Consider the following 21,552-nt stretch of genomic DNA (forward strand, 5'->3'; position numbering starts at 1 on the left):
TAGAGTTCCCTGCTTCTTAGCCAAATATTTATCCTCTGTCAAATTTTTCAGTCCAGAGCCACCATCAAGAAGGACATCATCTGAATTTTCTCCAACATATTCAACCTGAACTGTCAGAACCTCATAATCTACCACATCCACTTGTGTTGCTACGACTACTTGACATTCAGGAGTTTTCTACATTTGCAAGGATTTTCCTTCAAGAACTTCATATTGCTTCTATTTAATTTTCAAGAGAAGCCTTTCCTTGGACCTAGGTATCAACCCCAAGATCTGATCTAGAGTAAACTATAGAGAACATCTTACTAGAGCTTGAAATAAATAATCAAAACCTTCTCCCTACAACTTTCCTAAAGTTCTATCTTTAGGTTGTTGGATTTCCTGATTAGGCCTCATGCTATCTTGCCACTCATGATCTTCAAACTCTTCAGGTATTTCTTTACTTGCCACACTCTCTAGCTTCCTGACATGCTTAGTTGCCTTCTTCCTGGCCTTTTCTTATTCTTGCTAGTTAAGTTTCAAACTAGCTTGACTTCTAGTAATAGCTAGCATCATAGCTACTTTAGGACATTCCTCTACTTTAATGCAATTAGAACAGTCACATTAAACATGCATATTGAGAGTCAGTAGTCTCTGCACCTTTAGGAGGTTGCCTTTGCTCATCTTGGTCAAGTAGCACTATCAAGATTACTCCTACTAGGACAGGTGGGTTCTGTTGATGAGGTGCTTCTGTAGGTGTTTCATCATTGTTCCTGGTCCTTACAACTGGCATTCCTCTCTCAGTCCTATGCCTTGCCCATAGTTCGCAGTTTAGTCCTATGAAATGTCCTTGACCTCCACAATAATGGCATGCTCCTGTTTGAGTAGTTTATTGCTATGCTTGGAAAATTTCCCATGGCTGTCTTGTTGGCATTCTTCTAGGTCCCATGAAGGTTTTTGAGGCATTGTGTTAGTAATCACCCGATTAGCTGTAGCTGGTTGCATATCTCTTGGCCTAGGTTGCATCATTGGCATGTGCTATGCCATGCAAACATTGGGATTGTACAAACAAGTTTTGGTTTCGTGACCATACCTCTAGCATATGTCACAATACTTCTCCTTCCTCTTAGTTTTAGAAAGACCTAAGGCTTTCAACTTCTACTTATTCTTCTTATCAAATTTATTGTTCTCAGTCTTCTTCTTAATTATGCTCTTTGGCTTATTCTTCTTGTTCTTTGTTGAACTTGGTTCCTTTTTCTTCTTCTTATGCTTCTTCCTATTAGCCATTTATCATTTGAATCATTGGATTCGTCTTTTGATCCTGAACTCAAGTCACTCTCCTCATCATCACTATCACTACCTAATTCTGAATCTAAATTTGATGAATCCTCATCCTTACGGATCTTTGATTGAGAAGTATCAAGCTTTTTCTCCACCCGCATAGTAGCTCTGATCATGGTATCATGGTATCCAATGTATCATTCGGAGCAATCTTCACATTAGCAATTGGATTTGTGATTTTACCCCCTAGACCCTTAATGAAATAAGTAATTTACATTTCTACTATTGGTGCATCCACAATGTCCAGCTTGTTAAGCATGTTCTTAAACTTCTAAGCATAAACCTCAACCATCATATCCTTCTACCGTATCTTCTTAATCTTTCTCAATATGTCCTTGGGAGTTTTATCCTTTCTAAACCTGCCTAAGAATGAAGTTTTTAATACATCATATGTGTTAAGTGCTGCCATGTCATAATTGCTAAATCAATCCATGGCTTTTCCTTATAAATTTGCTACAAATTGTTGCTTCTTGACTTGATCTCCATATAACAAAGTGAACCCACTGGCTATCCACCATGCCTCAAATTGGGCCACACGATAATCAAGGTTCTCTCTTCTCTTTCTTAAAAACTTTGCTGCCTGAACCTTAGTCAAAGGTGGTATCGTAGATGCCATCTTTCTCTTTGGTATGGTTCTAAAGTTTAAAGGATTGTATACTAATTGTCTCTTTGCAGGTGGATTAAACAATGCAGTACTTACTAGAAGAACATCATGTATTCTTCTTCTAAAATTATCAGGAGGGGTGTATGAATCTAGATCTAGTTCCTGATTGTTTCCTGTCCTGGAAGTACTTGTGAAAGAAACATCTTCTGGTGCCAGCTTTTGGATTTAAGTTCTTCCACACATAGATCTTCAATAGGATGTCCATAAGGGTATCCCTTTGAGTCATCTTGGATCTCTTTATCCACTTGTACTTCAATTTTTGCCTCAAACAACAACCTTCGATTTTCCCTTCTTAAGGCCTCTCTCAATTCTCTTTGCTCGGGCTCTTGTGATAATGCAATTCGCTTATGGAGTGTGACTCCTTAATATAAATGCTGCCCATCTACAACACTTTAGACATGATCACCGCCATTACCATCCTATAGTCTTGCAACCAATTTTTGTGATAGTTACTTTCACGCCTAGCGCCTAAATCATGAGAATTATGCCCATGAAACCAATAGGATTGCTAAAGTGTTATGGCCTTAAAAGACCAAAACAAAAACATAGAAGTACCAGTTTTGCCTAAAATATTCCTACTATTGCAAACAACTTCTTAAATTGATTTACAAACATATTAATCATTTACTTTTTAGGATTACTGTGCACACATAAAATATACATTATAATAGTTCACAAAGCATTGATCTCTTGAAAATGATCAACAAAAATACTCATAGCATAATCATTCCAGAATAGATAGCTTATTACAAACAACATTAATTTTCAGGAAACAAGAACATAGTAGTAGAATCAAGCATCAACAACCCTCCACAAGCACTGGCTTGAAGATCTTTCATTCTTCACAACCAAAAAGATTTGAAAAGATACAATCGGAATACCCAAGACATGTGTCACCTTTTCAAAAGAAGTCTCATGGCATCCAAAGTCACTTTACATGTAATGATATCGTGCATTTACATGCTTACAAGTGAGTGATGAAAATTGAGCCCTAATAGAAATCTTAGAATGCACTGTCCATTTTCCCTTCGCTAACAAAAAAAAACAAGATAGCCTCGGAAGCTTTCCAAGTCCTTAACAAACCTCGCGACTACCACCTCTAAGACAAGACCAGCAGGGCATTGTACGCGACAAGAAAATTGCCTCAGTGGGCGGGGGTTGGCCAGATACAGTAGAACAGTCTTGTCCAAGCTCTCTGGAATGTCGAGCGAGACGTCACCTCCTCCTTCTCCTGGAGTCCCACCTTCGCGTTTTGCAGATCAACTTGCTGCTCTTCTGCATGCTCTCTTCACTCAACTCACATCAGTTCTATCATCTATCTCGCCTGGACAACCAGAAGAAAATGAGCTCCTGGAATTTACCGCTTTCCTTTCTCAGACTTCAATCGATCATCCCTCTCAAGCTTCTCCAGGTATTTACATGTATCTGTTTTGTCTCCTTTTCTGTACGTCTGGCACTTTCTTTCAAGCAAATCCTGAGTAAAGGCTTCAGATATGAATATTGAGCTGCAGCGCATATGATTGTAAAGCTTGATGTCCAGCGAAGTTGTAGAAAACCGAGAAGCTAGGAAGATGGACATGTAGCTGAGTGAAAACGGTTCATCTTTCTCAGGCAATAGGAGGCTCAAATTAATTGGATCACTCCCTAGGTCTGTTTTTTTTCACCCCCTTGATTGTAGAAGAATGGAAAGCCTGTCCTTGGAGGACGAAACCTACCTGCCACATGCGGGGATGATTTGTGGCTTGGGGTGAACTAAAAAGCTTTATTGAATATGATCGCTATATGTGGCTTCTTTAAGCTTTATACATCAGCCAATTGTTGAAAGCATTGCTCTGCAGCTATTGCAACCGAGATTAGGTGCAAACACCTAGCAGCTGCTTTAGTGGAATACATGGACAGTGCGGCCTCTTCCAGTTTGACTCAGCAACCACTAGAAGGCAATCCAACTATACCATCATTACCGATATTGAATTCCAGGGCTCTTGATTTACTTATTACATTGGTCAAGGTAACATAGAACCTACAAAATGAAACATGCTCAATGTAAGAAGTCACTAACTTTACAGTCTCGTTTTACCTATTTGGTTGATTTTACGGTTCAAGAGGTCTTACATGATTGATGCAGGTGATATTTGGTGTTGGACTGCAGGTGATGCAATGTGTGAAGTTCCAGCTACATGTACAAGAACCATATTTTTCACAATTGAAAGGTGACATGTGGTAATGACATGCTGTGCGTTTTCTGCTTTCATGTGGTCTTTATGCTTTAGGGAGATTATATATGCATCACACAGGAACCAATAGGATTTTTCTTTTGCACCAATTACAGACGGTTTGAAGACTGTGGAAGGAAGGTGTGCAGCTGGTGATTACAGCAGGTCTTATCTTTCTCACATGAACTATTCTTAGCTTAGTGATCCCAAATCTTTAGGGTCAAATTTACCATAAAACAGACCATCATTGTTGATAATCTCAAGGATCCAGTCATTTGACTCTGCCAACAAGTTTGGAGAATGGGCGAGCTGCCATTTGATTAGAAGATTGTAGTGCTTTGATTGTTACCAATGATTCCTTCCCTCAAGCTTTTTAGCAGCAGAGATCCATTTCCATTATGGGATCGTTGTACAGAATCTTCTCCAATATCATTGCTAATAGGCTTCAAAATGTTTTTTTCCTAGAGTTGATTCATCAAGGCAAAATGATTTTGTTAAGGGATGAAATGTTGTGTGCAATATGTGGAAGACTCGATTTGGAATGGGTTAGACCAAAGCTTTTACTTAGGAGATTGTTATGATTTAGTTTGATATTGAAGAGGCTTCTGCTCATGTTTGTTTGTCCTTTCGTAGACAATTAATCTCTTCCATAGGTTTTGGCCCTCAAATCACTTCTCTTGTTGATACAATCCTCTCTAATGGAGTGGCACACAGCGCTTAATGGGGGAATAATTGAAGAGATTGTTCTCACTCAAATCTCTTCGCTAGGGGTGCCCCCTGAGTCCTTTTATGCTGATTTAGACCAGCTTGGAGGAATAGCTTTGGTGGCATTTCCCTTTGTTTGCATTTCAGCCTTCATCCCCATGGTTGGACTAGGCATTTGTGCACCCAGATGATTTCTTAAAATGATTAGCCATATCAGATTTATCCTATGATGATTGAAGCTAAGAGATGAGTGACCATGAAAGCCAATAAAGGTTTGTCTTCTTGCGATAGTAAAGTTATGTGGCATGATTAGTTTCTTGAATTATAGAGGTCTAAGCTTCCCTATTGAAGGAAAGCTGCTATATGGAAGCGTCTCATTGGGGGTCTCCCCATAGGAGATATGCTGCAACGTCACAAGAGATGTGTCTTTTGTACTGCATGTAATGGGACTCCTGTTCATCTCTTTCTCAGTTTTGCTAGACAGGTCTGGGGTTCCATTTCCTAACTATGGACTTCAGTTACACATGAGCATACAATAATCCATTTTTGGGTTTTGGGCAAGATGCTGTCCATGGTCATTTATAGTTGGAGCATACTTGTTGCTTTTGTTTTCTGTATTGGGCTGGTCTTTGGCACATCTGATGGACATGCAATGCATTCAGGCATCCATTGTTATGTGGGCTATGTTTGAGGATTGTTATAGTGGCAAGTTAGTTCCCTGGTTTTTTGCTGGTGTGACCATTACAGAGGTGTCTGCTCCATGGATGGACATCATCTGCACCACCTTGGTTGTGCTTGCTTCATGATTGCCTTCTCTTGTCATTGTAGCCCTATCTTTTTGTAGCCCTTTGTGTTCTTATGTCATTTTACTTGTCTTTGAGTCTGCTTGGCTGGTCAGAAGGCTTTTGCATTTCTGTTCATTAATTCTAAACTGTTCATGGGGTTGGGGGGGAGAGGGGTGTGTGCGTGTAATCAATTTACTGTTGTCTTCACAGTGAAATATTTACTGCAACTTGATGCATCCTGCAGACTCAGTGTAGTATGCCAGAGGTACAGTGCTGCCATGATTCTTGAATCCCAAGGTGCCGTATAGACATGATTTTCCAAGTGATTTCTCACATGTTCTGGGGTTTCAAAGGCCTTTGATTTTTTGAAGGATAAGAAACCACCATTGAGAGGCATGGTGAGCAAATCAAGAAAGAAAAATCAAAGGGAAAGTCCTTGAACAATTTCTTTGGCTGAAATATGGATGGGGCTTATTCCCAGCTAGTGCTGATGTCTAGTCTCAACAATTGAACTCTGGTGTTGTGTGATCAGTTATGATTGAAAGCAGTTGGTTATGTATGCTTCATCTTGCCATTTGATGCCATAATTGGATTTTAGAGATTCTGATGGTCTCAATTGTCCTGGAAATGTCATTTTCATGGACTGCGTAAAGAAGCTTCTAGGATGATAATATATATGTCATTTTTTGAGCATACCTTAGAGAATTGTGTTTGTGAAAAGAAGTGGTAATTTAGGTTCATGCTTTTGGAGTTGATGATTCATTATGTGCCATTAAATTGGAATTCTTTCTTTCTGTGTCATGGCTTGATGTGTAACTCTTGCCGATTTAATGTCATATTTCATAGTCTGTCTGTAGAACGACCCTGTTTGTTCTGTAGAATGACCTTGTTTGTTATAGCATAATCCACAGCTATCATACACCTGATGTAGTAAAATATATATCAATAACCCTGTTGTTGTAATGTAGTACACTGCTATCATATTCCTGATGTAATGAAATATATATCAATAACCCTGTTTGTTGTAACTCAGTACACTGTTTGTTTTAACGTAGTACACTGCTGTCATATACCTGATGTAATGAAATATTAGAGTATCACATCTAAACTTTCGACTTTGTATTGAGTATTTGCAGATTGACAGTTGGTGATGTGATTCTTTTCAATGAATCACTAACACAAGAAGTCAAGGCAAGTTGCTTCCCCTTTAAACTTTTGAAAATGGGATAAGGAATATTGCACTTTGAGTGACTACAAAGGCTGGATGATATTTTGTCTCACTCCTATGCTAACCTGGACATGTAAAGTGCTAGTGTTATAAGGCATTGGACTACAATGAACGATTTTCTACTTTATCTTTCAGTTGAATTGATAATTCCAAGCATTTTCTATCATTCTGTGAACATGTGTTTGCTGTGTTGAAAACCATGTCTTGAGGTCACTAAAGTGCAACCTATGGTCATGGAATCAAAGGTAATAAATGTCGTCACCCTTCAATCTGGCATGGAGGGGGAATTAATGTGAGACAGTGCCTAGGCACTCATAATTTGCAAGTTCATACATTCGATTTTGTCGCAATCAAACATCCAGAACCAGGGATTCCTGGGCTCCCCTTTTTGGGAAGAACATATGATCCATTAGCACACATGCAAATTCAGAAACTCTTGAATAGAGTATGGGAAAAGATATCACCAGTTTTGTTATGTTCAGAAATGACAAACAGAAAGTGTTGTTTGAAAGGAAGAGTTAAATGGAAATGCTTTGCCCATGTTAAAAAATGTATGAGGTGTAATCTATGGGCTCAAGTATTTGATGTCCCATTTGAAGTATTTAGACAAGTATAAGCTAGGCTGGTTGCAAAAGAATATGCTAAGGGAGTATAGAAATGATGACTTTTAGACGAGTATGTATCAAGGTGTTAGCACATCAAATAGGGACATTTGGAGCTCTAGCATTGTCCATATTGTTGTTAGTGCCTGTCTATGTGCAGCCATGCTTAGCAAGTTGTCCCCGACATTATGGAGGTGTTTGCTTCAGTCATATCTTATCGTTGCCAAGTGTTCATCTTTTGAGCTATCTACCAGCTGTATTTTCTCAGGATGCTGCTGTGAGAGTGCGCAACCAAAGAGAATCACGAACATGGAGAGAAAAGGAGAAAAGGAGAGAAGGAGAGCAAGCAGAAAGAGAAGAATGATCTGCACTGAGCAAAGAAGCAATGAGGACTGATCAGTCCCTACACACAGTCCAGGGTGTCAGTGAGGGCACTAGATCAGGCTGAATAACGATGACCCCACATTCAACGGTGACAGAGAGTGTGCAGCTTGCTGTCCATGATGGGGATGAGAAAGACTGCAACCACTTGATGGAGCACTTGCAAGATAGAAAGTGAATGCTTGCCCTAGCCAAATTGATCAGCTATAAATACCTGAAATGCAGCCAAATGGCCAAAAAATCTGGCCAACTGCATTTAACGCAGTCAGCAGCAATAAAATAATGCATAAATATTATTGTGGCCACTCTAGGAAAATTGTAGCATGTTGGGCAATAACAAACACAATAAAAGCACACTAAACTAGAAGAAAACCTAGTCGAGCTCCAAATGTTCTTGTCAGACTTTGACTAGGGCTCACAACCAAGAGATGATAGATTGACAAAATAAGGCAAGTTGACATCCCCTCTCAGATCCTGGGAGAGTCTAAAGACCCAACAATCTCACATGATGAAGCATAGAAGCCTTGGACAAAGGCTTCGCGAAGAGATCTTCCGTATTTTTTGCCGTAGGACAATAGACCATTGCTAAATTGGAATCCACAATTTACTTCTGTACATAATGATATTGAACCTTGATGTGTTTCATGTGAGCATGAAACATGGGGCTCTTGGCCATAGAGCTAAGGCACTTTGGCTATCCATGCGTAGCTGAGTGGGACTTGCTTTGCAGAAAGTCGATCTTCGCCAACATTTGGCAGAGCCAAATTGCCTCCATAGGTGTGGAACAAAGGGTGCAATACTTAATCTCTATAGTAGAAAGTACCATAGTAGGTTGTTTCTTATTACTCCATGAGATAGTACTCGATCCAAAGGAGAAAGCAGAACTTGTAGTGGATTGTCTTCAATACACATCACCTGCCCAGTTTGAGTCACTCCTTCCAAAAAGAGTGACCAACTCTTTGTATACGATCATGTAGGATGGAGTCCCTTGTAAATAGAGCACAAAACGTGCAAAGTGGCTCTCCATTGAGCCTCATAAAAGAAGACAACAATGCCATCACAAAGAAAATATCGGGTCGAGTGTGAATAAGCTAGATGAACGAGGCAACAAGGCACGTGTATTGGGTAGCATTTGGATGGGATTACTGGTCGTCAAAAGCTTGGACTTTGGGTCCATGGGATAAGACACTCAACCATGCCAAACTTCGAAAGTAACTCGGAAATGTACCCGTATTGGGATATGAAAATGCCATGTGCCATTTGATAGATCTCCATGTTTCCTTAGATCCTGTTAAGAGTCATTCCTTGGACACCATGTCAGCAGGCTGCCACGTGGCAGCGGTTGGACTGCATTTAATGCAGTTGACTTGATCAATTATTGGCATTATTTCCAGCCTATAAATAGGCTGAGTTTCCAGCAGTCTTGGCATATTGTTATTAATAGTCAGTTCCTTGCCATGTCAGCAGTGCTACGTGGCATTTTTGCCACGTGGTAGCAGTCATTCTTTTCAGCCTTTTAAAGGCTGAGTTTCCAACAGTTTTGATCACTTCTATTTGACAGATTTCAGCCTATTGGTGATGGAGATAGCACTGGGGTTGACAAAGATGGAGGTCCTCAGGGCAGAGACATACGCAGATATTCTCTGTGCACTTGTGTATAATTCTGCATTCTTATACAACATTCTTCAGTGCAGATTTTCTGCATTTCACTGTCTCTTTCTCTCTCTCTCTCTCTCTCTCGCTCTCTCTCTTCTCTCTCCGTTCACTCTTTGTCATGGTCATTCGCTTCCGCATTGCTTCACTTTGACATGGTATCAGAGCATTGAAGGAGTGGGTGGACCTATTTGAAGAGGAGTTTACAGTGCAACACAAGGCTGTGTTTTCAGCGTTCAAGTGCAAGTAGGTGGACTGTGCATCAGAACAAGGCTGGGCGAGCGTGGGTGTGAGAAAAGAGAAGATTTGTTGAAGTTGTTGCTGTTTTTCCAGCTATTAGAGAAGGAAGAAGGCTGTGTTTTTGGCTTCAAGTGCAGATTTTACCTTTTCATCGACTTCGGTGGTTGAAGAAGGTTCGGGAATTGGAGATGAGTCCTAGTAGGTTGCGTTTTTACAGTTAGAGGGGGTTTCTTTCAGCGGCTGAAGAAGGTTCGGGAATCGGAGACAAGAGCCCTAGCAGGCTGTGTTTTCACAATCAGAGGGGGTTTCTTTTGCATTTGTGCAGGCATAGCAAGTGAAGATGTCTACAAAGACCGACGTAGAGTTCCAGGCGATCATGGACCGGAAGGTACTTGTCCTACTGGCTATTCCATCGGATCAGAAGCTTGATAGTGACAATTACCATATTTGGCGAGTGATAATGTTGGCCATCTTAGAGTCTTATGATTTGGTTGAGCTTGTAATGGAGGAGATCGATTGACTCTCGGAGAAAGATGAGTCCAAAGTTTCTTCCAGTGCTTGTGCCGAGCTAACCAAAGCTCAGTCTCATTGGGACAAACTGAATGCTAGGATTCGTTCTTTTCTCTTCATGTCTTATACAACAGCCGTGATAGCCCATATCGAGCACTTGTCGGTGGCTTGAGAGATATGGTTGGAACTTGACCAAATGTACAACCGGATGACCCTTATAAAGAGGGTTTCTTTGGAGGTGCAGATGCGGACCTTGTCCGTGAATGTCTTCTTCACTTCGGGAACACATCAACAAGCTTCGATAGCTTTAGATGCAGGTTCAAAATGCGGTGAAGCCCATTTTCTCCAAAGACATGGCGATCACTTTATTGTCCTAGTTGTCGCCACGATTCGGTGCTTTTTATTCCGCTCTTATTGCTTCAGGGCGGGAGTCGACTCTTCGATGGGAAGAGTTGGTTCCTATGGTCTTGGACCAAGAGGAACAATTGAAGGGACAAAATACTTCCAAATCGGAGGTATTGTTGGTCAAGCCTCTTAAAAAAAGAGGAAGGACCAAAAGGAGGAGAAGGAGGAGAACAAATCCAAGAAGGACTAAGAGAAAAAATCGACATGCCATATTTGTGTTAAGACCGGCCATTAGAAGAAGGATTGCTCCGACAAGGATAAAAAGGACACCAAGAAGAAGGACACGAAGGATTCTAGTAGTAGCTACACTTTCATCAGCTGCTTTTCTATACTTAGCGATCATTGAGAACCCTACACCAAAGACTTCTGATGCTGCGATGATAGTTCCCCAGGCTCAAGAGTGGATCGTGGATAGTGGTGCCTCACGGCACATGACTCCTTTGACAGTTGGTGTTGCCCATTTGCGACCCTCGCGTGGGCAGATTCTCATTGGAGACAACTCTTCTGTGTCTTTTGCTACATGGGGTGAGATGCAGTTGATTCCAGATGGACGTGATGGTACCCACACTTTCGAGGTGCTGCATGTGCCAAGTTTAGGGTATCATTTGCTTTTGGTCCATAAGATTTGTTCTCTTGGTCTCTTGGTGGAGTTTGACGTTGATGTTGTTCGAGTTCTTGATAGTGGATCGAGGAAGGTTCTCTCTTTTGGGTATGAGGAGAATGGCATCTACAAATTGAAGTCTTCTTCCACTCTTACCTCTCAGACACAGTCCGAGCTATGGCATGCTTGGTTTGGCCACCTAAACTATGAGTATCTTTGGAAGGCGTCGCGAGGATTGCTTGTTCGAGGTTTGCCCAGACATCGTGGTGACCAGTAGCCATGTGTCTCTTGCATTCGTGGGAAACAACATAGGGATGCGATTTTCACCAAAGTTGCAAGGTGGTCTACTTAAACTATGGAGCTTGTATCTACAGATGTTTGTGGCCCAATGAGGAATGAGTCCTTGAAGGGGAGCTTGTACTTCATGTTGATCGTAGATGACTATAATAGGATGACATGGGCCTACTTCTTAACGTTGAAGTCGGAGGCCTTCTCCCACTTCAAGGATTGACTTCTCTTTGAGGAGAACCGATCTGGTCGGAGATTGAAGACCTTTCAATTAGACAAGGGTGGTGAATTTGTTTCTAACGAGTTTGCTCATTTTTGTGCAGATAGGGGCATTCACCAGGAGCTTGCTAATATCAACACTCCTCAAGAGAATGGCATTTTGGAGCGGAAGAATTAAAGTGTGATTGATATGGCGTGCACCATGATGGAGCATCGACAGACACCTCAGCTTCTGTGGGCCAAGGCAGTGGCTACAGTAGTTCACATCCTCAATCGATCTCTCACTTTGGCCGTTGACAGGATGATACCTTTGGAGGCTTACTTTGGGACTAAGCCTGATGTCTCTTATTTCAGGATCTTTGGGTGTGACGTCTATGCACATCCCGAAGACGCAGCGTGACAAGTTTGAGGTGGCTTCTCGACGACAGGTCTTTGTTGGCTATAGCTCTCAGTCCCAAGGTTATTACTTGTTTGATCCCATCAAGCGGGATGTCCACACGAGCCTAGATGTGTGGTTTGTGGAAGTTTCGGCCCACAGAGGGGGGTAAGGAGCACCCCGTACTTGGAGATCCAAGGGAGAGTTGGGCTCCCGCGACAGCTCCTTTGGAGCCCAAGCCTCTTGATGGAGATTCTTCCTCGAATTCTAAGTCTTCTCTTCCATTGGCCACCCTAGTGGAGATTCCGCCTGTGGATGCACCCGTGTCTTTAGTGGATGGAGAGCCCCAAGGAGAGATTTTACCTCCTTCTCATTGGGCTCATGACACCCTCCGAGATTCAAGGATCGAGGGGGTCCTTGAGGAGTGGGAACCGCAAGATGGACTGCGGAGGTCACGGAGGCACCGGGCACATAATATAGAGCTTGTTTGCTCTAACTACTATTTGATGTCCCGTGTTATGCAGGATAGAGAGCCTACATCAGTGAAGGAGGCTTTACGGTTTGATCATTGGCGGAAGGTGATGGAAGCTGAGTTGGAGGTTATTGAACGGAATGGCACTTAGTTCCTTGTGCCACATCCCTATCATAAGAAGGTGATTGGTGTCAAATGGGTCTTTAAGACCAAGTACCATGGTGATGGCTCCTTGGATAAGCACAAGGCTCGCCTTGTTGCTAAAGGTTTTGCATAGCATCTAGGTGTTGACTTCCATGATACTTTTGCCCCTATAGCTCGCATGGCGACTATTTGTGTGTTCTTGCCTTGGCTGGCCATAGGAGATGGCCTGTTTTTAAGTTAGATGTGAAGTCAGCCTTTTTGAATGGTGATTTGAAGGAGGAGATCTATGTAGAGCAACCTCTTGGATTTGGTTTTTTAGATGGGTAGGTTTACAGGTTAAAGAAGGCCTTGTATGGCTTGAAGCAGGCTCTGCGTGCTTGGAATGAGAAGATTGACTTGTTTCTCTAGGCCAAGTTGGGATATTGGCATTCTAGGGTTGATCCGAGCTTTATGTGTGCACTTCCGAGGAAGGTCGTATGTTTTTTGTTTTGTATGTTGATGACTTGATTATTGCAGGTGCTCATATGCAGATGGTCGCAGAGACGAAGGCAGTCCTACATCAGAAGTTCGAGGTGACGGATTTAGGACTTCTCCATTTCTTTTTGGGCCATGAGAATTTTCAGTCTCAGAGGGGGATTTTCATCTCTCAGTAGAGGTATGCATAGGAGCTCTTGGTGACTTTTGAGATGGAGGATTGTCGGTCCATTTCTACTCCTATGGATCCGAACTGGAAGGCCACTTCACACGCAGATTCTTCTTTGGCAGATGCTACCGCTACTATCAGCTAATTGGCTCATTGATTTGGCTCCTTAGCACATGGGTTGATCTATGCTTTGCTGTAGGTCTCTTGGCTAGGTACATGAGTGCGCCTCACCAGGTGCATTGGCAGGCTACTCAGAGGATACTACGGTATCTGAGGGGGACCTCCGGCTTAGGGATTCATTATCCAGTAGGTACAAGTGCTTCTGATCTTGTTCTTGTAGGTTGGAGTGATTCAGATTGGGCTAGTGATGTGGATCACAGGCAATCTACTACAAGTTATTGTTTTACCTTGGGTGTTGGTGCTATCTCTTGGAGCAGCAAGAAGCAGCCCATGGTAGCCCTATCTTCGACTGAGGCAAAGTATCGGGTTGTGTCTTGTACTACATGAGGCTGTGTGGCTTTGGTGGGTTGTTGGAGGAGCTTGGCTGCCCCTAGACTAGTCCTACTATCTTGCGGTGCGACAATGAGAGTTGCATTGCCTTGGCACGGAATCTCGTCTTCCATGCTCGAACAAAGCACATCGAGATTCAATATCACTTCATCAGGGAGAAGCTTCTGAATGCGACCATTGATGTGGAGTACTGTAAGACTGAAGCCAATCTTGTAGATTTGTTTACGAAGGCACTTCCCTAGGCTTTGCTTCATTGACATTCGAGATCCCTACATCTGCTGCCTTGTCCAAGATCTGAGAGGGGGTGTTAGCAGTCAGCTCCCTGCAATGTCAGCAGTGCCACGCGGCAGCAGTCGGACTGTCTGACTTTAGTTTGTGGACTGTGCAGCTGACCTGCCTATTTTGGCATCTTAGGAGGCATTCATTTTAGCCTTTTAAAGGCCGAGTTTCCAGCAGTTTTGATCACTTGTATTTGACAGATTTCACCCTGTTGGTGACGGAGACAGCACTGGGTTAACAAAGATCGAGGTCCTCAAGGCGAAGACATACGCAGATATTCTCTCTGCACCTGTGTATAATTCTGCATTCTTATACAGCATTCTTCATTGCAGATTTTCTGCGTTTCACTGTCTCTTTCTCTCTCTCTCTCTCTGTCTCCTCTCTCCGTTCACTCTTTGTCATGGTCATTCGCTTCTGCATTGCTTCACTTTGACAATCGTCTCTCACAGATTTCAGCTTGTTGATGACTGCGGAGATTGCTCTTTGGGCTGATGTAGATCGAGATCCTCGAGGTGGAGACCTACGTAGATATTCTCTTTGTACCTGTGTATACTTCTGCATCCTTATACAGCATTCTTCATTGCAGATTTTTTGTGTTTCATTGTCTCTCTCTCTCTCTCTCTCTCTCTCTCCTCTCTCTATTCACTCTTTGTCACGGCCATTCACTTCCGCATTGCTTCACTTTGACATGGTGTCAGAGCATTGAAGGACTGGACCTATATGAAGAGGAGACAAAACTATGTTTTCAACATTCAAGTGTGAGCAAGTGGGCTGCGTATTAGAACAAGTCTGAGGCAAGCGTGGGTGTGCGAGAAAAGAGAAGATTTGTTGAAGCTATTGTCGTTTTTTCTGTTAGAGAAGGAAGAAGGCTGCGTTTTTGGTCTTCAAGTGCATATTTTACCTTTTCATCACCTCCCAGCGAGTGAAGAAGGAATGGGATGAGCGAACCTCAGCCCTAGCAGGCTGTATTTTCACAGTCAGAGGGCGTTGCTTTTTGTGTTTTGTGCAGGCATTGTAGGTAAAGATATCTTTTGAGGCCGAGATAGAGTTTTAGGTGATCATGGACCGGAAGGTGCTTGTCCTACTGGCTTTTCCTTCAGATCAAAAGGTTGATGGTGAGAACTACCGCATCTGGCAGGTCATGATGCCTGCCATATTGGAGTCCTATAATTTGGTGGAGCTTGTTACAAAGGCTATTAATTGTCCTTCTTTGCGAGACGAATCCAGACTCTCTTCCAGTGAGAAGGCGGAGTTGGCAAAGGATCAGGCACATTGGGATAAACTCAATGCTCGCTTTCGCTTGTTTTTATTTCTCTCATGTATTGTAGTTGTTCTCTCTCTTATAGAGCATTTGATGGTGGCTAGAGAGATATGGCTGGAGTTGGATTAGATGTTTAATCGGATGACCGTCATGAAGCGAGTTTCTTTGGAAGTGCAAATGAGGACTATGAGTGTCAATAAGTCATCATCCATTTGGGAGCATATCAACAAGCTAAGGTAACTTCAGATGCAGGTTCAAAATGCAAGGAATGTGATCACTTCTGGAGGCATGGCGATAACTCTTCTGTCATAGTTACCGCCTTGCTGCAGTGGTTTTAATTCCGCCTTGATTGCTTCAGGGCGGTTTGAGACTCTTCAGTGGTAAGAGTTGGTTCCTATGGTCTTGGACCAAGAGAAGCAACTAAAAGGAATCGATGCTTTGAAATTTGAAGCTTTGGTTCGTCAATCCTCTCAAAAGAAGGGGAAGGACTAAAAGAAGAAGAAGGAAGACAAATCTAAGAAGGGCAAAGACAAGGAGTCTACTTGTCATATGTGTGGCAAAACAGGTCATTTGAAGAAGGATTGCCTCCGAGAAGGAGAAGAAGGAGAAGGAGAAGAAGGAGAAATCTTCAAAGGATCTCAGAGCGGTGGCTGCTTCCTCATAAGTTGCTTTCTCCATTTGGAGGTGGTTGAGGATTTGACATTGCCGGCTTCTGATGCTGCGTTGATGTTACTCAGGAGTGGATTGTTGACAGTGGTGCTTCTAGGCACACGACTCCTTCAGTAGGTGTTACTCATATGCAGCCTTCTCATGGTCAGATTCTTATTGGAGATAGTTTATCTATTTCTATTCTGGGATGGGGCAACATGTATCTTATTCCAGATGGGCGTGGTGGTGCCCATGCATCTAAGATACTTTATGTGTCGGCTTTGGGGTATCATCTTCTTTCGGTGCACAAGATTTGTGCCCTCGGCCTCTTGGTCGAATTTGATGTGGTTTCTTTACGGATTCTTGATTGAGGATTGAGAGCGGTTCTTTCTTCAGGTTATGAGGAGAATGGAATCTACAAGTTGCGGTCTTCTTATGCCTTGACTTCTCTTTTTCTTACATTTCAAACTCAGTCCGAGCTTTGGCATGCTCGGTTTGGTCACTTCCATTATGAATACCTTTGGAAGGCATCTAAGGACCAGTTTGTTTGAGGTTTGTCAGATATTGCGGTGAGTTCCCAGCCTTGTGTATCCTGCATCCATGGGAAGCAGACTCGTGATGTTCTCAGCAAGGCTTCGAGGTGGTCTTTAGCACCCTTGGAGCTTGTTTCCACCGATCTTTGTGGACCGATGGGGACAGATTCCCTTCGAGGGAGTTTGTATTTCATGCTCGTTGTAGATGATTATAGCAGGATGACATGGGTCTATTTTTTGAAGTTGAAGTCAGAGGCTTTCTCCAACTTCAAGGATTGGTTGCTCTTTGAGGAGAACTGATCAGGGCGGAAGTTGAAGACCTTACGATTGGATAAGGACAGAGAATTTGTTACTAATGAGTTTGCTTGGTTTTGTGCAGATTGTGGCATACACCAAGAGTTTGCCAATACAAACACCCCTTAGGAGAATGGCATTTTGGAGTGGAAGAATCGCAGTGTGATCGAGATGGCTTGTACCATGACGGAGCATCGTCAGACACCTCAGTGTCTATGGGCTGAGGCTGTGGCTACTTCAGTTCACATCCTTAATCGTTTCCCTACTTCTACTATTGTTGGTATGACTCCTTTTGAGGTGTACTTTGGATCAAAGCCCGATGTTTCTTACTTCAGCGTTTTTGGGTGTGATGCCAAGGCTGCCACGTGGCATCAGTTGGACTGCATGAGTCGGCTGCATTTAATGCAGCCAACTTGATCAATTATTGGCATTATTTCCAGCCTATAAATAGACTGAGTTTCTAGCAGTCTTGGTATATCGTCTCTCACAAATTTCAGCCTGCTGATTGCGGAGATTGCTCTCGGGGCTGATGAAAGATTGAGATCCTTGACGCGGAGACATACACAGATATTTTCTCTGTACCTGTGTATAGTTCTGCATCCTTATACAACATTCTTCACTGCAGATTTTCTGTGTTTCATTGTCTCTTTCTCTCTCTCTCTCTCTCTCTCTCCTCTCTCTATTCACTCTTTGTCACGGTCATTTGCTTCCGCATTACTTCACTCTGACAGATCCGTCATGTCGAGCTCTTGTCTCAAGTTCACAAGAGTTTGATCAACCTCTTGTGGGTCACTCTCTGTGATTATGAGGTCATCAACATACAAAATGACTAAGACACATTTGTCACTTATGGGAGGTAGGCCTCTAGCGATTGGGCTCTCAAAAGTCCATTGTGGGGTAACTCTCATATCATGCTTGGGCATGGTTGTAGTGGCCTTGGGCTTTCTATCAGATTGCATGTATTTATGTAAGCGGGTTGGTGAATGCGACAAGTGAATTGATAGGGGGATGGGCCATCATCCTAGTAGGGGTGAGAGGTAAGGGGGTGAAATCCCGACATGGGGGTTTCCTTTTACTTTGCCCATGACAACCCAACTTTGTCTCATTTTTAGGAAGGATATTCCTCACCCGTTGGGGAAAGACAGAGGCTTGATTCTAGATCATGTAGCACTGTGGCACGAAGGGGGTAGAAAAGGGTGCTCCTCGTCCATTGTAGGGAGACCAAGGCTTGAGTTCGAATCGCACAATGCTGTGACACCAAGGGGATGGAACACCCGTCCCAAGGGGAAGGTTTGTAACACTTGGTATCAAAGCTAACCTCTCGCAAAGTAGATTGTCTTCATTGTGAGAGGCAGCAAGTTGTCTAGGCTATCTAGAAATTGGCGGAGATTTCAAGTCTTCGGGTCCGAAGCAAATGACATAGAAGACGAAAGGGAGTTTCTCGAAACAGAAGTAGACGAGATACCCTAAGAAAGGGAGATAGAAGGGTAGATGGGACAGGTCCATTATGACATTCAATTCTGGACCTTGAGGTCCAAGCAATGATCGAAGAGATTGTGGCCAAGATGTTAAGAGGCCTCTATAGCGCAAATGGTGGCAAAAGGGGAAAAAAGGGACTTTGAAAACACAGGGTTATCACAATGTAGCTTCAATCTCAGTTAGGATTTGAGATTTGGATGGCAACTCCCAAGAAGCGAGTGATGATGCAGATCATCCAAAGGTGGGAGTGATGCAAATGTGTCTGCGCGGCTGATGGCAGCAAGGCTCCACTCATCAAGCTCATCCACATGGAAGGGATTATCAATGCTCATTTGTAGGGTCTCATGATTGACACGGGAGCAACACATGATTTCATGACCTTGCAATTGACAAAGCAGCTAGAAATCAAGGTGGGGAAGCCCAAAATGTTTGTAGTGAACTTTGCTAACACGGGTGCAACACATAATTTCATGACCCCACAATCGGCAGAGCGGTGAGGAATCAAGGTGGGAAAGCTTGAAATGTTCACAACGAACTTTGGTAAGGGGCATGAATCAAACACTCGGATGGCTTACAATGTATTCGTGTAGCTTGGAAGTTGGTAGCACTGTTTGGATTTTGATGGCTTCGAGGGAATTTTGGGCCTTAGATGATTTGACAAACATTTTATCTCTATACTAGGGAAAGATGTAAATGAGGTCATTTTGGTAAAAGATGGAGAATGCCACTGGATCCCTTACATTCGGCCTCAGTGTGACGAGGTCAGGAAGAGTGCATACATGACAACAGCTCAAATGGGAGCCAACAAGGTGAACAACTCAAGTTGGGGGCTATAGAGTGCTAAGCAAGTGGATAAGGAATTGGAAAAGCTTGGATCAACACACTTATGCATCATGCAGGCGGAGGACTTGGGTGAAGAAGGTAGAAAGGGACCCTTGGTGGGCAATCCAACTATTCGAGCAATGCTAGATTGTTTCCAAGATGTGATGCTTGTCAACCTATTGCTTGGGCTACCACAAAAAAGGGCAATCGAGCACAACATAGAATTGATACTAGGGTCCATGCCTCCGTCCCATCTAGCTTATTGAATGACGAATGAAGAATTGGGTGAACTGAAAAAGCAACTCAATGAGCTCCTGGAGGCGGGTTTTATTCAAAGGAGCAAATCATCGTATGGAGCACCGATATTATTTGTGAAGAAAAGGAATGTAGCCTGCGCTTATGCATGGACTATGGGGCCCTCAACAAGATTACCACATTGGTGGTGGACCGACTTGATCAGCTGAACGGTGCAAAGTATTTTTCTAAGATAGACCTTCGATTTGGCTATCATTAGATTCAGATCGAGGAAGGAGATGTGGAAAAGATGGTCTTGTGAACTAGATATGGGAGTTTTGAATGGTTAGTGTTGGATAGCCAGTGCACCTACAACATTTTGCACTCTAATGGATGACTCTTTCAAAGATTATATGAATGATTTTGTGGTGGTATACATTGATGACCTCTTAGTTTTCAGCAAAAATCTAGAAGAACACATGGAGCATTTGACCAAGGTACTCCAGTGCCGAAGGGAGGATAAACTCTATGCCAAGCCTAAGAAATGTCAATTTGTAGTTAAGGAAGTAGAGTTCTTGGGCTTCATTGTCAAGTAAAGAGTCATCACAATGGACCCAAAAAAAGTGGAGGCACTACAATCGTGGGAACTACCCCAAACTCCACACCAAGTGAGGGAGTTTTTGGGCTTCACAGTTTTTTGTCAGAAATACATTCAGGGGTATAGCCACATCACATGGCCTTTGCTGAACATACAAGCAACAATGTCAAGTCTGGATGGGGAGATGTAGAGCAAAAAGCATTGCAGACCCTCAAAAACGCTATGAGCTCCATGCTAGTTCTCAAAATGCCAAACTTCACCAAGCCTTTCGAAATTCATACAAACGCCTTTGAATATGCACTTGGGGGAGTACTGTTTCAAGAAAGTCACCTAGTCTGGTATGAATCAAAGAAACTCTCTCCAATAGAGTGGCGATGGACCACACATGAAAAGGAGATGTTGGCTGTAGCTCATTGCCTTTGAAAGTGGCGGCTTTATGTGCAGGACAAGCACATGAAGGTTTACACTGACAACATCTCCCTCAAATATTTTCAAACGCACCGTAAGCTGATGTCCAAGCAAGCAAGATTTTTTGGCCGAATTCGATATGAAATTTTACCCAAGCGACAAGATGCCCAATGCTCTGAGCCGGCAAGCGAGGCTTTAGGCGACAACATGCTCGAAGCAAATTTCTGAAATCTGTACAACAGGTGACAGCACAGAATGTAGGTATTCAGCAGCTCATTGGCAACATAGAAGCAAGAAAAACACCACGGGGCATGTGCATTCTAAAGAATGGAGTGGTTTACACTCAAAGGAAAATCTGTCTTGATAATTTGGAGCTTAAGAAGATTCTCTTACAAGAGTATCATGATTATAAGATTGCCGGGCATGCAAAGCAAACCTGTGCTGTAGAAAACACCCAATGTTTTTTCTACAGGACCAAGTTATGGGAGGAAGTCATTGATTATGTATGCTTGTGCCCAACTTGTCAAATTGTGAAGGCCCAAAGACTCAAACCTGCTGGTATGCTCCAACCCATGCATTTGCCCTTATGCCTTTGGGATGTGGTAAGCATGCACTTCATTATGGATTTGCCCCTTTCCCGTGGGTACAACACCATTTTCGTTGGGGTGGACTACTTTCCCAAATAGACTCATTGTTCCCATGACCATGCCACTCACAACTCCAAATGTGGCCAAGTACTTCAATAGTATCAAGTATCACGACTTGTCTATGGCCATTGTCTCTAATGGAGAGGTGCTCTCCATGGGCAACATGTGGAGGGAGTTGTTTAAGCTCTTGGCTACCCACCTCCTCTTCTCCTTTGCATATCACCCACAAACAGATGGCCAAACAAAATGGATTAATTAGGGCATTGAGGAATTGCGCAACTATGTCAAAGCCAATCAAAAGGATTGGGCCAAGTACCTAGATGCGTTGAAGTTTCACTACAACTCCTCTTTCCATAGTGCCATGGACTTCTCTCCCTTTGAGTTGGCTAC

At 42.9% G+C, this 21,552-nt stretch overlaps 1 protein-coding gene across 2 annotated transcripts in view; it reads left to right on the forward strand.

The window, feature by feature from the left end:
- Positions 1–2,977: 2,977 nt before the first annotated feature.
- Positions 2,978–21,552, forward strand: part of LOC148039647 (uncharacterized) — a 38,406-nt gene continuing 19,831 nt past the window's right edge. Inside the window, exons 1-5 of one of the 2 annotated variants that reach the window (XM_087692311.1) lie at positions 2,980–3,395; positions 3,823–3,992; positions 4,134–4,194; positions 4,314–4,362; positions 6,824–6,878. In XM_087692311.1, the coding sequence (XP_087548437.1) occupies positions 3,185–3,395; positions 3,823–3,992; positions 4,134–4,194; positions 4,314–4,362; positions 6,824–6,878 (546 nt within the window). In that variant the 5' untranslated portion in view covers positions 2,980–3,184. Of the gene's footprint in view, positions 3,396–3,822; positions 3,993–4,133; positions 4,195–4,313; positions 4,363–6,823; positions 6,879–21,552 lie in introns of both variants that reach the window. The other variant, XM_087692321.1, reaches the window with a different exon arrangement.

Source organism: Lygodium microphyllum, chromosome 2 (assembly GCF_053477565.2).
Source record: "Lygodium microphyllum isolate KBCC chromosome 2, Lygodium_microphyllum_v1.1.10, whole genome shotgun sequence".
Classification (NCBI taxonomy): Eukaryota; Viridiplantae; Streptophyta; class Polypodiopsida; order Schizaeales; family Lygodiaceae; genus Lygodium; species Lygodium microphyllum.